Source organism: Kogia breviceps, chromosome 4, assembly GCF_026419965.1.
Source record: "Kogia breviceps isolate mKogBre1 chromosome 4, mKogBre1 haplotype 1, whole genome shotgun sequence".
NCBI lineage: Eukaryota > Metazoa > Chordata > Mammalia > Artiodactyla > Physeteridae > Kogia > Kogia breviceps.
This window is the reverse complement of record NC_081313.1, coordinates 122,993,241-123,004,746: the sequence shown is the minus strand read 5'-3', so window position 1 is coordinate 123,004,746 and position 11,506 is coordinate 122,993,241. Positions and strand designations below refer to the sequence as shown.

The following is an 11,506-nucleotide window of genomic DNA, read 5'->3' as shown; positions in this document are numbered from 1 at the left end:
TTAATAATATTCAAATAAATCTTGAATTTTAAAAATATCTTTAATGGAGTATAATTGTTTTACAATGGTGTATTAGTTTCTGTGGTATAACAAAGTGAATCGGCTATACATATACATATATCCCCATATCTCCTTCCTCTTATGCCTCCCTCCCACCCTCCCTATCCCACCCCCCTAGGTGGTCACAAAGCACAGAGCTGATCTCCCTGTGCTATGTGGCTGCTTCCCACTAGGTATCTATTTTACATTTGGTAGTGTATGTATGTCCATGCCACTCTCTCACGTTGTCCCAGCTTACCCTTTCCCCTCCCTGTGTCCTCAAGTCCATTCTCTATGTCTGCATCTTTGTTCCTGTCCTCCCCCCTAGGTTCTTCAGAAACTTTTTTTTTTTTAGATTCCATATATACGTGTTAGCATACGTAAACCTTTAATTTTAAATAGTGCTAAATATATATTACTTAGATATAATTAACTTCCAAAAGAAACAGCTAAAAGTGGCTAAGGAGAGCATTGGTCATTTTGCCCTCCTGTATTCAATTTTTTAGCCATGTGCATAAATTACTTTGAGAAAATGTAAAGCTAATTAAAAAAGAAAGAAAATCACCTCAACCAACTCGTTTTATATGTAAAGAAACTCAGGCCACTGGGGTAGGAGAGACTAGTTTCCCAAGGTGGCAGAGCTGGGATACCACTCAGGTGGCTGTGTCTCAGGCCAGAGCTTTCCTTAACATGGTGTGGCTGGTGTCCAAATGCCTTCTTCTTATTGTTATTATTAATATTATTTGATTAAGACATTTTAAGAATATTTGAATAAAATTGACCTCTCCTCATTCTGATCCTCTGTGCTAATAACTGTACCCTTTTTTATTCATTCAATTACAAGCAAATTGACAGGAGACATTTATATGAGGCAGCTTAAACCCCAGCTAATGGAGTGCCTAATGACTAATTGATCAGATCCCAACCCAGAGAGCAACTCTGAGTGGCCTAAAGGAATTTATGCAATTAGTTTAGGTTTTGTAGAAATTGAGTGCATATGAAAGTAAGCTTTTTATGGTCTTGATTTATGAGGGCTGGACATTAACTATATCTGCCAAGAGGTGAGCTGCTTAGCAAAGCCCCAGGCATTGGGGGGCACTGTCACGGCGGTGCTATTGGGTCTTGGAGCTGGGCTGACGGGGGGCAGGGGGTTTGTCAATAGAGGAAAGAGATATTGGCCTTAGGAGTGGGATTCGGGCAGAGAGCTCTTGAAATTATGGTGGTTCCCCCTCCCTACGTAATTCAAAGTAAAATCAATATTAAATCCTAACTATGTATAAAGAAGTCCAATGAAATTCTGAGTTTCCCAGGATGAACACTAGGATTTTTGTGGGTGTGAAATTCTAAAACTGAAAACCTCAAAAGAGAGAGAATGCTATTTCGGTACCAGTTTGCCTCCCGTGCCGGACTGGGCCGGACTGGGCTGGGGGACGGAGCAGAGAACTGACGGTTTACGGAGATAGGTACTCCGCGCGCTGGGGACCGGAGGCGAGGCCGGGGGTGGGGCCCGGGGGGGGAGCAGAGGGGTACTCCCGAGAGCAGCCTGGGACCGGCGCCCACTCCTCTCTCCGAAACGCCCCGCCCGAAGTGCAGGGGGCTCCAGGCCCGGAACGCAGCAGAAGGGACGTCTCCTCCGGAAGCGCCGGGCGGAGCCGGGCGAACCCTGACCCCTTGGGGGAGCCCAGGGAACCGGGCCGGTGCGGAAGCGCCGTCGCGGGGCCGAGGGAAACCTGACCTGATCGGAAAAGAGCGATCAAAGGGGAGACTAATTTGTCCGCCGGGGTCCTCGCTGGCTCCGGCTGCCCGCCGGGCGGGTTACCGCGGGGGCTCCCGCCGGAGAAGCAAGAAGGGAAAAGGCCTCTGTGCTCGCCCCGGGGACGCGGCCTGCCTCGCTCCTGCACTTTGGGGCCAGACTTTCGCGCCTGAGAGGTCACAGGGAAGCTGAGAGCGGGTGTGTGGGAGATAAGTAAACAGACGGACACAGAAAGAAACAGAGACGTGAGAGGCGCAGAACCCCGAGGGGGAGACCCGCAGAGATGGAGCCGCCCAGAACCCGGCGAGGAGAGCGGGCATCCTCGGCTTCCGCCACCTCCTCTGCGCCCCTGGCTTCTCCAGCCAAACCCAACACGCCTGCTTCGCCCCCACCCTTGGCGGCCCCCCTCCCCTGCCCCTCGCCAGGGCCGAGTCTCACTTGGGGACGGATGAGGCGAATCAGCAGGTTTCTGCCAGATCTCTCCACCAAACAGCTAAGTTCACGACTTGCCCTGGGCAAGTTACATAAACATTCTGTGCCTCCAAGTTCTCATCTGTAAACTGGGCTAAAAATGGTACCTACTCGGGCTTCCCTGGTGGCGCAGTGGTTGAGAGTCCGCCTGCTAATGCAGGGGACGCGGGTTCGTGTCCTGGTCCGGGAGGATCCCACGTGCAGCGGAGCGGCTGGGCCCGTGAATCATGGCCGCTGAGCCTGCGCGTCCGGAGCCTGTGCTCCGCAACGGGAGGGGCCACAACAGTGAGAGGCCCGCGTACCGCAAAAAAAAAAAAAAAGGTACCTACTCAACGGTGTTAAGGATTAATAAACCAATGCATATAAAGTGCTTGGAACAAAACCTGACATACAGGAAGCCCTCAATACGTGTCAGATATCATTATTACTCACTTACCCAACAAATATTTGTGGAGCGCTCACTCTGTGCTGTCCTACACTCGATTCAAGGAGACGGGGGATCTGGGCCGACATTGTTCTTTCTCGCCCCAAGCGCTTTTACTGCTCAATAAACAGGGTGCTATCAAGGAGTAATAAAGACTAAGAAAGAAATTCAACGGCGTAGTTTGATAGCGTGACAGGGGAAAAGAACAATTTAAGGTAGAAGGAGTCTGCCCGCCCTTCTCCGGGCCTCAGTCTCTCCTTCAGTGAAAAGAGGCGCTCTTCGCTCTGCGTCTTGGCTAACGCATTCTAACCTCGGGGCCCAATGGTGGGTGCAGGGAGGGGAGAACGAGCCAGGGACCTCATCCTCAGAGGCTCCTCTGCCCTCTGGAGCCCCGCCCTTCCGGGGGAAGCGCCGCGCTGAGTCTCGAACTGTCACTGACAGTTGATGTTTGCCAGGATTCTACAGAGGAGGAAGGCTTCGGTCCAGAGAACTGCCAGAGGGTCAAGCCTCTTAGTAGGAACTACATAATCGCGCCATGGACTCCTGGGAAGCGAATTCCTCGTTCCTTCCGTCACTGGGATGAACAGAATGCAAAGAAGTTTCTTTTATGCTTTCTAGCTTGCCTCTGACAGAGGCATCTCTCACTACTCTCATTTTGTACATGAACAGATGACGGCTTACAGAGGAAAAATGTTGATCCCACCTGATTCCAAACCCTGAAATTTGCCACTGCAACATAATCTCTCATTTTTCTGAGTATAAGTAATATTTTAAAGAGAGTATCCATTAATGCCTACTATGTGTCAGGCCCTGGGCTTCTGTGATTTCATTTACTCATCAAAGCAATCCTGAAAGACAGTCATTTTTTTCCCAATTTCACAGATGAAGGCACCGAGGCTCAGAGTGATAAAGTCACTTAGTCAAGTAAGAGATGGAGTAGGTATTCCACCCTAGGTCTGTCCACTCCAGAGCTGGAGCAGTTTACATCTCAGCAGGAAAGTAAAATAACCCAGGCTCATAGTAGGGCCGAGAGAGGGTCAGGCACACTCAGCAGGCCAGAGGTCACACCCTGATCCTTGTGATTCCTCTTCAAGTTTCTAAGGGCCCATGTCAAAGAGTACCCCATCTCTACCCATGATCAGCACAGAGTGAGGCAAGGCCTCTTCTAATTTAAATAGGAAGGAAACTGGCTGTCTTTAAATGGAAGCTTGATATGCAGACCCTTGGCCCTGGCCCTGCTCCTGACTTGTTTATTCTTGATGGCCTCTGTTTTTCCCTGTAGTCCCCAGAATCCCGAGAGGATTGGGCTAGAGGGGTCCTTTCATTTTACAAAACAAAACCTCATTCATTCATTCAACATATATGTATTGGCTGCCACTCTGAGCCAGACCCTGAGCCAGCATTAAGCATGAAACAGACAAAACTCACACTACCAGAGGCACACAGACAGAGGAGGCTCCTGGCCAGAGATCACACAGCCTGGACCCAGGAGCCCAGGGTTCCTACCTCCACATTCTGCCTCTCAGGGCTTCAGCCGTGCTGGCTTGTGTATGCCTGCCTCATTCCAGGTCAGGCCCTGGTTCCAGCCAGGCAGGGGCCTAGAAGCCTTAGTCTGGTCCACAGATGACTCTCAAAGTCCCATCATGAGAGGCCAAATGCAGCTTTCCATAAAAGCAGCCCTGAACATTGGCCTCACGTTCCCTTGGCACAGTCTAAAGAATCCCCCAGCTGGGGCTTAGGCAGTGAATGCTGCAAGTTGATGAGTCTTGGGAAAAGAAAATCTGCTCCAGAGTGCTTTTCAATTACTCTTGAAAGTAATTTTTCTGCGGTTGTACAGCCATCAGCAGAGGCTTAGAGAGGTGATGTGACTTGTCCAAGGTCACACGATTAGGAAATGACCCACCAGGATGCAAATCAGGCCTGCGTGAATCCCAAACCGTCTGGTACCCAGACCCCCGCCCCCGCCACACACACACACACACACACACACACACACACACCCCTTGAGAAGTCTGTGCCTCCACCGGACGAGTGGCAGAGGCGACTGAACAGTTTCAGAGAAACCACAGCTCCCGACGCTTCCTGAGAGAGCCCAAGGAGAGAGGCAGCGGCGCCTGCCCGGCGCGCTCAGAGGGCGGGAGAGGGTGGGGCGCTCCGTGGGCCCGGCCACAGCTCCCGCCGGCAGGTAGAAATTGGTCTAAGTACTCGTGCGCGCGGACGGTCCCGGGCGTCTGAAGCGGATGACGCCGAAACGCGCGGCCCCAACTCACAACCCTGCCGGGCCACTACTGACGCAGACCTTGCATTCAGGAGACTCATCTCGCCCTCTCCAAAAAAAAGTCTCCCAAACTTTTGAGGTTATTAATAAAACAAACAAATGAATAAGCAAATATATAACAGCGGGGAACTTTCCGAAAAGGAGATGGAGGCGGATATCGGATTCTTCCCTGGGCCAAAAAAGCCGAAGGCCCTTACCTGCAGGAAACCTCCCAGCCCGCAAAGGCGCGTCGGTCTGGAGCACTTCGCTTCGGCGCGCGGGACGCTCACAGCCACCTCATCTGCAGCCCGGCTGGGCTCTGGCCCTGTGTTTTATACCACTATAGGCAATTAATATTGCATCAGCCGTATTTTAAATTTTCAAAACCCACAATATAATGTAATGGCATAAGGGCATTTATTATTAAAGGACACCCGATGGAGAGGGAGGTGGAGGAATCGCTGGGGCTGTTGCGCAAGGCGGGAGCGACAGGGTGAGACCCAGGGGCTGGGGATGATCCCCAGGTTTGCTTTTGCAGTAGGGGGGCGTCGTACCGCGCGGAGGGGAGACCCGCTCTGCTTCGAATTTCAGTCCAGAGGTGATGACGCAGAGTTCTTTGAAGACACAGTGGGGAAATGTACAGACGACTCCAGGACTTGGAACATTAATTTTTAAATCATGAAGGTGTTTCTGCGTCTCACAGATAAGATTTCCTCCCCCTTTTAGAGTATGTGGAAGAGAGAAGGAAACCGGCATCTGTTGAGCACCTACTGTGTATAGGCACTAGGTCAGGATCTTTGCGGCAATTATCTCATTATCCACACACCCCCACCACCACCACACACACACACACAGAGAAGCCTATAGATAGACCGTGGAATAACCTCCTGGGTGACAATTCCAAATGAATTTCTGAAGTGACCCCGAGGAGGTCCAAACGACTCTGTCCCAGTAAAGAACACTTTCCTCCCTTTTTTGTGTCTCTCCTCACCTCCCATCTAGCTGTTTGAACCTTTTAAAATAATAATGTTTCCCGAGAAGAGCCAAGCACTACCAGACACCTTAAATAAATAATCTTACTTAGTCCTGACAATAGCCTTGTAAGTATTTGCATCTTCATGCTGCAGACAACCGATGGAGACTCAGAGAAGTTACACTCACTTCAGGATCGTTCAGCCAATGAAGTGGAGGTATTGGGGGCTCCTACTCCCATCAGTCAGGCCTAAAAGTTTTCTGTCTGAGTCAAGTTGAGCAAATAGAAGCTGAAAGATTAGCACGTGGGAAGCGTGGAGGAAGGGCCTGGAAACCCTGAGGTCCGGGGAGGATCTGGGTGAGAAGATGAGGCAGCCAGGAAAGAGGAGCAAGGAGAGAAGATTGCAGGAGACTGGCGTCCTGGAAATGACAGTCCAGCCCTTTTGGGTTCTCACTTTTAAATCCTTTCCAGGACTAGTACTCCTTAATCTCCGAGAAAGAAAAAACACTGCAATTCGGGTTGAAAAATAAAGCATTTATTTTAGAAGTTAATTCAAGGGGTAAAGAGAGAAGGAAACAATATTTTATTTTTATCTATTCGGACAACGAAACCAAAGGTCACACAGCAACACGCAAATTACATGAAGCAACGAAAGAAAACATGTGATGGGGCCAGAGGGACTGGGGTGAGAAAGATCCAGGCCGGGGTTTCACCCCTCTTTCCGTTCAAAGCTATGAGTGAACCTCCACCGAGAGGTTGGGGGATGGAAAGAAGTAGAGTTAAATAAATAACAGTAAATAACGGTGCTAACAACAATAATAAAAGCACAATGAGGTGAGACATGTTAGAAGGACTTGCATATGATTCGGAAAAGTTACAGTTACTTTCGTTCGAGCGGCTGCCTCAACGCAACTGCTCTGGGAGTCTGGCTGGAACAGCGAGCTGGGGTCAGAGAGCCCTCAGTTCGATTGCTACCGATCCCCTGCTTTCCTGCAAGCGGGCATTACCCCTCAAACTGCTGTCATTACCCAGCAGATCGTGGCGGACGGGCTACAGCAGGGGCCGGCTGCTGCTTGCAAACCAGCTACAGGATCCCCCCACCCCACCCCAGCCTTTTCAGTTGCTGAATTGGGCCCACCTTTTCTGGAGCCCACCTTATGGTGGAGAACAGCTCGGAGCCCGCTACTCCCCGAACATTTTCCCTGAACCTAATTAATCTATGCTACTTTAGAGAACTTACAACAAACCAAAGGATGAAATGGATAAAATTTAGGTGACGAACGAAGTATAAGGCTATCCTTTGGAAACATACATGTATTTTATACTCTAAATAAATCTCCAGTACATTTGTGCCCAACTTAGACTCTGTGTTATTCCTTATCGCTTCCTTCCCATCCCTTCACCCCTTGTCTAATCGCGCTTAGTAAAGTGGTGCCTTCACCCCAGAGTCGTGCGTTCGGGCCAGTTGACCATTCCCTGCGTGTGGGCTCTCGCCGTGAGGTTGCGCAGTCGCGTGCGCGCGGGCGATTTTCAGCACCACGGACAGCACAAGCCCCTCCAGGCCTGCCTTTCAGGAATTTTTTTCTTAGAGCCCAAACTTTTCTGGTGGGAATAGAAAGAAAAGAATGGAAAGAGAAGGCCGGGAGGCAACCAGGTGGGATAAAGGGGAAAGTCTGTGACTTCGGGGGAGAGAGCCTGACCTACCAGGAAACGTCTCGGAGCCCCCATAACCGTGCCCCCCAACTCCCGGGGGACATACACTCAGCTCTCCCGGCCCCGGACGCTGCTCCCCGCAACAGTCAGTGGACAGCCGAGTACTTCATTCGTTTCTGTTTCTGTCTTTGGTTACAGAACCAGACCCTCACCACGTTCTTTTTAAGGTCCAGTTTCTCGGCGATGGCCGCGATCTTTTCGGATGAGGGCCGAGGCTGGATAGCGAAGTAGGCCTCCAGCGAGCGCTTCTCCGGTGCCGCGATAGACGTGCGTTTGCGCTTCCTCTCACTGCCGTTGAAGAGCTCCGGCTTGCTGTTTTTCTCTCGGTAGGCGGCCTCGGCTTCCTCCAGCCAGGCCTGGAGCACCGGCTTGAGGGCGATCATGTTGTTGTGCGAAAGAGTGAGAGACTCAAACCTGCAGATGGTGCTCTGGCTGAGCGAGCCGACGCCGGGGATCTTGAGGTTGGCTAGAGCCGCACCCACGTCCGCCTGGGTCACCCCCAGCTTGATGCGCCGCTGCTTGAAGCGCTCCGCGAAGGCCTCGAGCTCTCGCGGGTCCGACTCCACGTCGCTGAGGCATGCGGGCATGGTGCTATGAGGCGCCACGGCATGTGGGTGGCTCATGCCCATGGCCTGATGCAGGTGGCCCATGGCACCCAGGTGATGCGGGTGGATCTGTGCCGGCATCACCGAGTGCTCGGGGGCTCCCAAGCCGCTGACGCTCAGCGTGGGCGAGATGTGCTCTAGCAGGTCGCCCTCGAGGCCCTGGTGCACTGCGTGGTGCGGATGCGAGGTGAGGGTGGCCGGGTGGGAGATGGGCACGGTGGACGAAGTGGACGTGCAGGGCACGCTGCTCATGGTATGGTAGGTGGCGTCTGGCTTGAACGGATGGTTCTTGCCGTGGGAGACGATATCCACCGCCGCCAAAGCTTCGGCGCGTGCCAGCAGGCTCTCATCAAAGCTTCCAAATATATTACCCTGCAGCTGCAAGCGAGAAGGCGCACAGCACGGTCAGTGGGGAATACTGTCAACTCAGGATTAAAACACATTTTCAAGCAACCGAGATGCCTCTCCTCAAAGCCCAGGTCATAAAAATTAATACGGAGACAGAGGCTCTGCTGAAACAGACGTGTGGATCAGAGACATGAATGAGAGAGAGAGCGCGCCGGGAGAGAGCACGGGGGAGACAAGGAGAGGAGTTCAGACAGCGGCGATTGTTCTGGGCGACATGAAAAATACATGAACCAAGTGCCTGTCAAAAAATGTGCCTTAGAGCGGTAATTATGCTCCACTACGTACCTGCGGGGCTGGGAGACAGACTCGGCGCATGGCCTCAGAGCCGGAGTGGAGGCTGGAGAATTTGGGTTCTTGAAGCACCGGGTGCATGCCGAAAGGCTGCTTGGCGTTCATGGCCATCATCTTCGCACGCCGGGCAGGGAGGCAGCGAGGGACATGGATCAGGCTCTTCTCGCTCGCTCGCTCGCCGCACTCCAAGTGAGCGCCGCTCAGCGCCCGCGCTCCCCTCGCCCTCTCGCTCGCTGCCTCCCCTCTCCCCCACCTGCTCCTTCACTCATCTTACAAGCAGCCTGCCAGGAAGGGCTCGGGCGCGCGCGCAGGCGTGCTCACGTGCCCGAGGCTCGCGGGGGCGGCCCGGGAGGCGAGGCCAAGCAGCAGCTCTCCGCGCGGGCCCCCGCCGCCCCAGACGTAGCATTTATACCCTGGCCGGGCCGGGCCTCTCCCCGTCCGCCCCGCCCTGCCCGGCTCCAGCCCGCAGACCTTCCGCATTCTTTCTTCTTCTTCTCGGACCTTCTTTCCCCCAAAGTCCCAAACCTCTCCATCCTGTCCCAACTCTCATAACCCAGATAGAAGGGCAGCCGTGGGCCGGGAAGCTGACCCTCCTCATCCCCCCCACCATCTCCCCCGCCCGCCCCCCCCCCCGCATACACACACTTTGCCCAGCTGTCGGCAAACTGCCCATTTCCAGGTCTCTCCTGGTCCCACGCCGGTGCGGTCCACCAGCGTCCGGCCCAGCCGCGCAGCGAAGGGGCGCCTCCAAGCGCCCAGACGGACTCCGGGGAGGATGAGAAACTACCAGAATGAGCCCCAGGTGACCTCCACCTCCCAGGGTGGAGGTGGGGAAAGTAACTGCCTGCCCAGTGCAGGAGGCCTGAAATTTCCTCCCTGCACTTGTCTTTCTTGCCTTCGCTTGAGAAAGACAATTTGCCCCCCGCCTCTCCCTTTCCCCAAGCCGCCAGTCTAAGGAATCTTGCAGCTTAGTTTTTAGGACTGCCCACCGGCCTTGGGAGTCGATCAGAGGACTTCTGCTGGGCCGCCGATGCTTACAAGCCCCATTACCCACAACAGCAGCGTTTATTTTAGAGCTCCTACTGTGTGTTAGGCAATTTAGAGTTAGCTCAGGGTACCCTCGATACCCTATGGAATAGTTACTGTTGTGCCATTTTATAGACGAAGAAAACGAGGGTCAGATGGGTTAAGCCCAAGACAACGTAACTGGTTGGGAGCAAAGCCATTCACTCACTCGTTCCGTTGTCGTCATCCGTTACACACGTATTTACTGGTGGCCTACTGTGTGCCAGGCGCCACGTCTGACTTCCCAGGCTCTTAACCACTCAGCTACTTTGTCTTCCCTCCCGAAGTTTTGGGCTTGCGTGCCCCGAGGTTAGTGCTGCCCCGCCCTCGCCTCCCCTCTGCTCCACTAGCCTTCCCTCTTCTCTCCTCTCCTTTCCCCGCGCTAGTAAACATCGTGAATAATGCATGGAGAATCCTGGGACCGCGGCCGCGCCGCCCTCCGGCTTGGGAGAAAAGCCCTGCGCGCCCAGCTGAGCCCACCTCGTCGCCTCCACCTCGGAGCGGCCTTCGGGTTTCAGTGATCCTGGCAGCCTGTAAGCTAGGACCCCACGCTTGGGGCTGTGAGTCAGGATTCGACGAAGGTTAACGGGGGTGGGGCGGGGTGAAAGGGGCCACCCACTGGCCTAAGGGGATGCCCAGCCGGGTCTGGCCTCCCCACCCTCGGGTCTTGCTCTTCCCTCTTCTCCGAATCGGAGTCAACCCCCTTGCCTGTGTCCTGTCCTCCAGCCAGCTGAGAGGATTAACCCCGGTGCAGGAAGCCACGTGTGGCCCTTTCACTAACCCTTTCTGAGCCTCGGTTTCCTGAGCTCTAAAATGGGAATTGCATTGCTACTTGCCTTCTTGGGTTCTGGTGAAGATGTTGACAGCTGGAGTAGAAAGGAGAGCACTGAGTCAACTTCCTCACAACCTGATGCTTGGGGGCTCAGGCTCTGCCCTGGGATCTTGCTCGCTAGAGGCCAGGAGCCAACTCAGTGTCTGTGTACTGCAGTTTCCTCATCTGTTAAATGGACATTGTAGTTTCACCTCCACTGATTGTTGTGAGGAATGCACTGAGATAAGCACTTGACACAGTGCCTGGCACACTGAAATCATGGAATAATGTTTGTTCCTCTCTTCTTCCTCCCTCCTTTGGGTGGCCTGGGTCCTCTGTCTACAGAACAGTTTGTCTGCAGGTGCAAACTTGTTCCTTGCTCTCCTCTGTTCACCTGCTTTGCACCAGACTCTGTGGTGAAGGTTGAGACACAGATGTGAATCAGACACCATCCCTACCCTCACAGAATCACCAGTCTAAAATCCACTGCAGGAAATTGACTGTTAACTTGCACTGCAGTGGAGGGGTTGTAGATTCATGCACAAGACACAGAGCAAGGCTGGTGGGATTCTTGAAATACAGAATACACACCAGGACCGTGAGCCTCAGGAGGCCTGGGCTTGGGACAGCATTCAAACTCAGTGTCAGTGTGATGCTGGCTGAGCCTCAATTTACCCATAAGAGAGGGCTAGACTA

At 53.3% G+C, this 11,506-nt stretch overlaps 1 protein-coding gene across 1 annotated transcript; it reads right to left on the bottom strand.

Annotated features, from left to right (window-relative positions):
* Positions 1–7,716: 7,716 nt before the first annotated feature.
* Positions 7,717–9,048, bottom strand: POU4F3 (POU class 4 homeobox 3). The gene is made up of 2 exons (XM_059062825.1): positions 8,929–9,048; positions 7,717–8,613 (listed from the first exon to the last, which is right to left on the bottom strand). Exons 1-2 carry the CDS (start codon positions 9,046–9,048, stop codon positions 7,717–7,719), a joined length of 1,017 nt encoding a protein of 338 aa, XP_058918808.1.
* Positions 9,049–11,506: the final 2,458 nt, after the last annotated feature.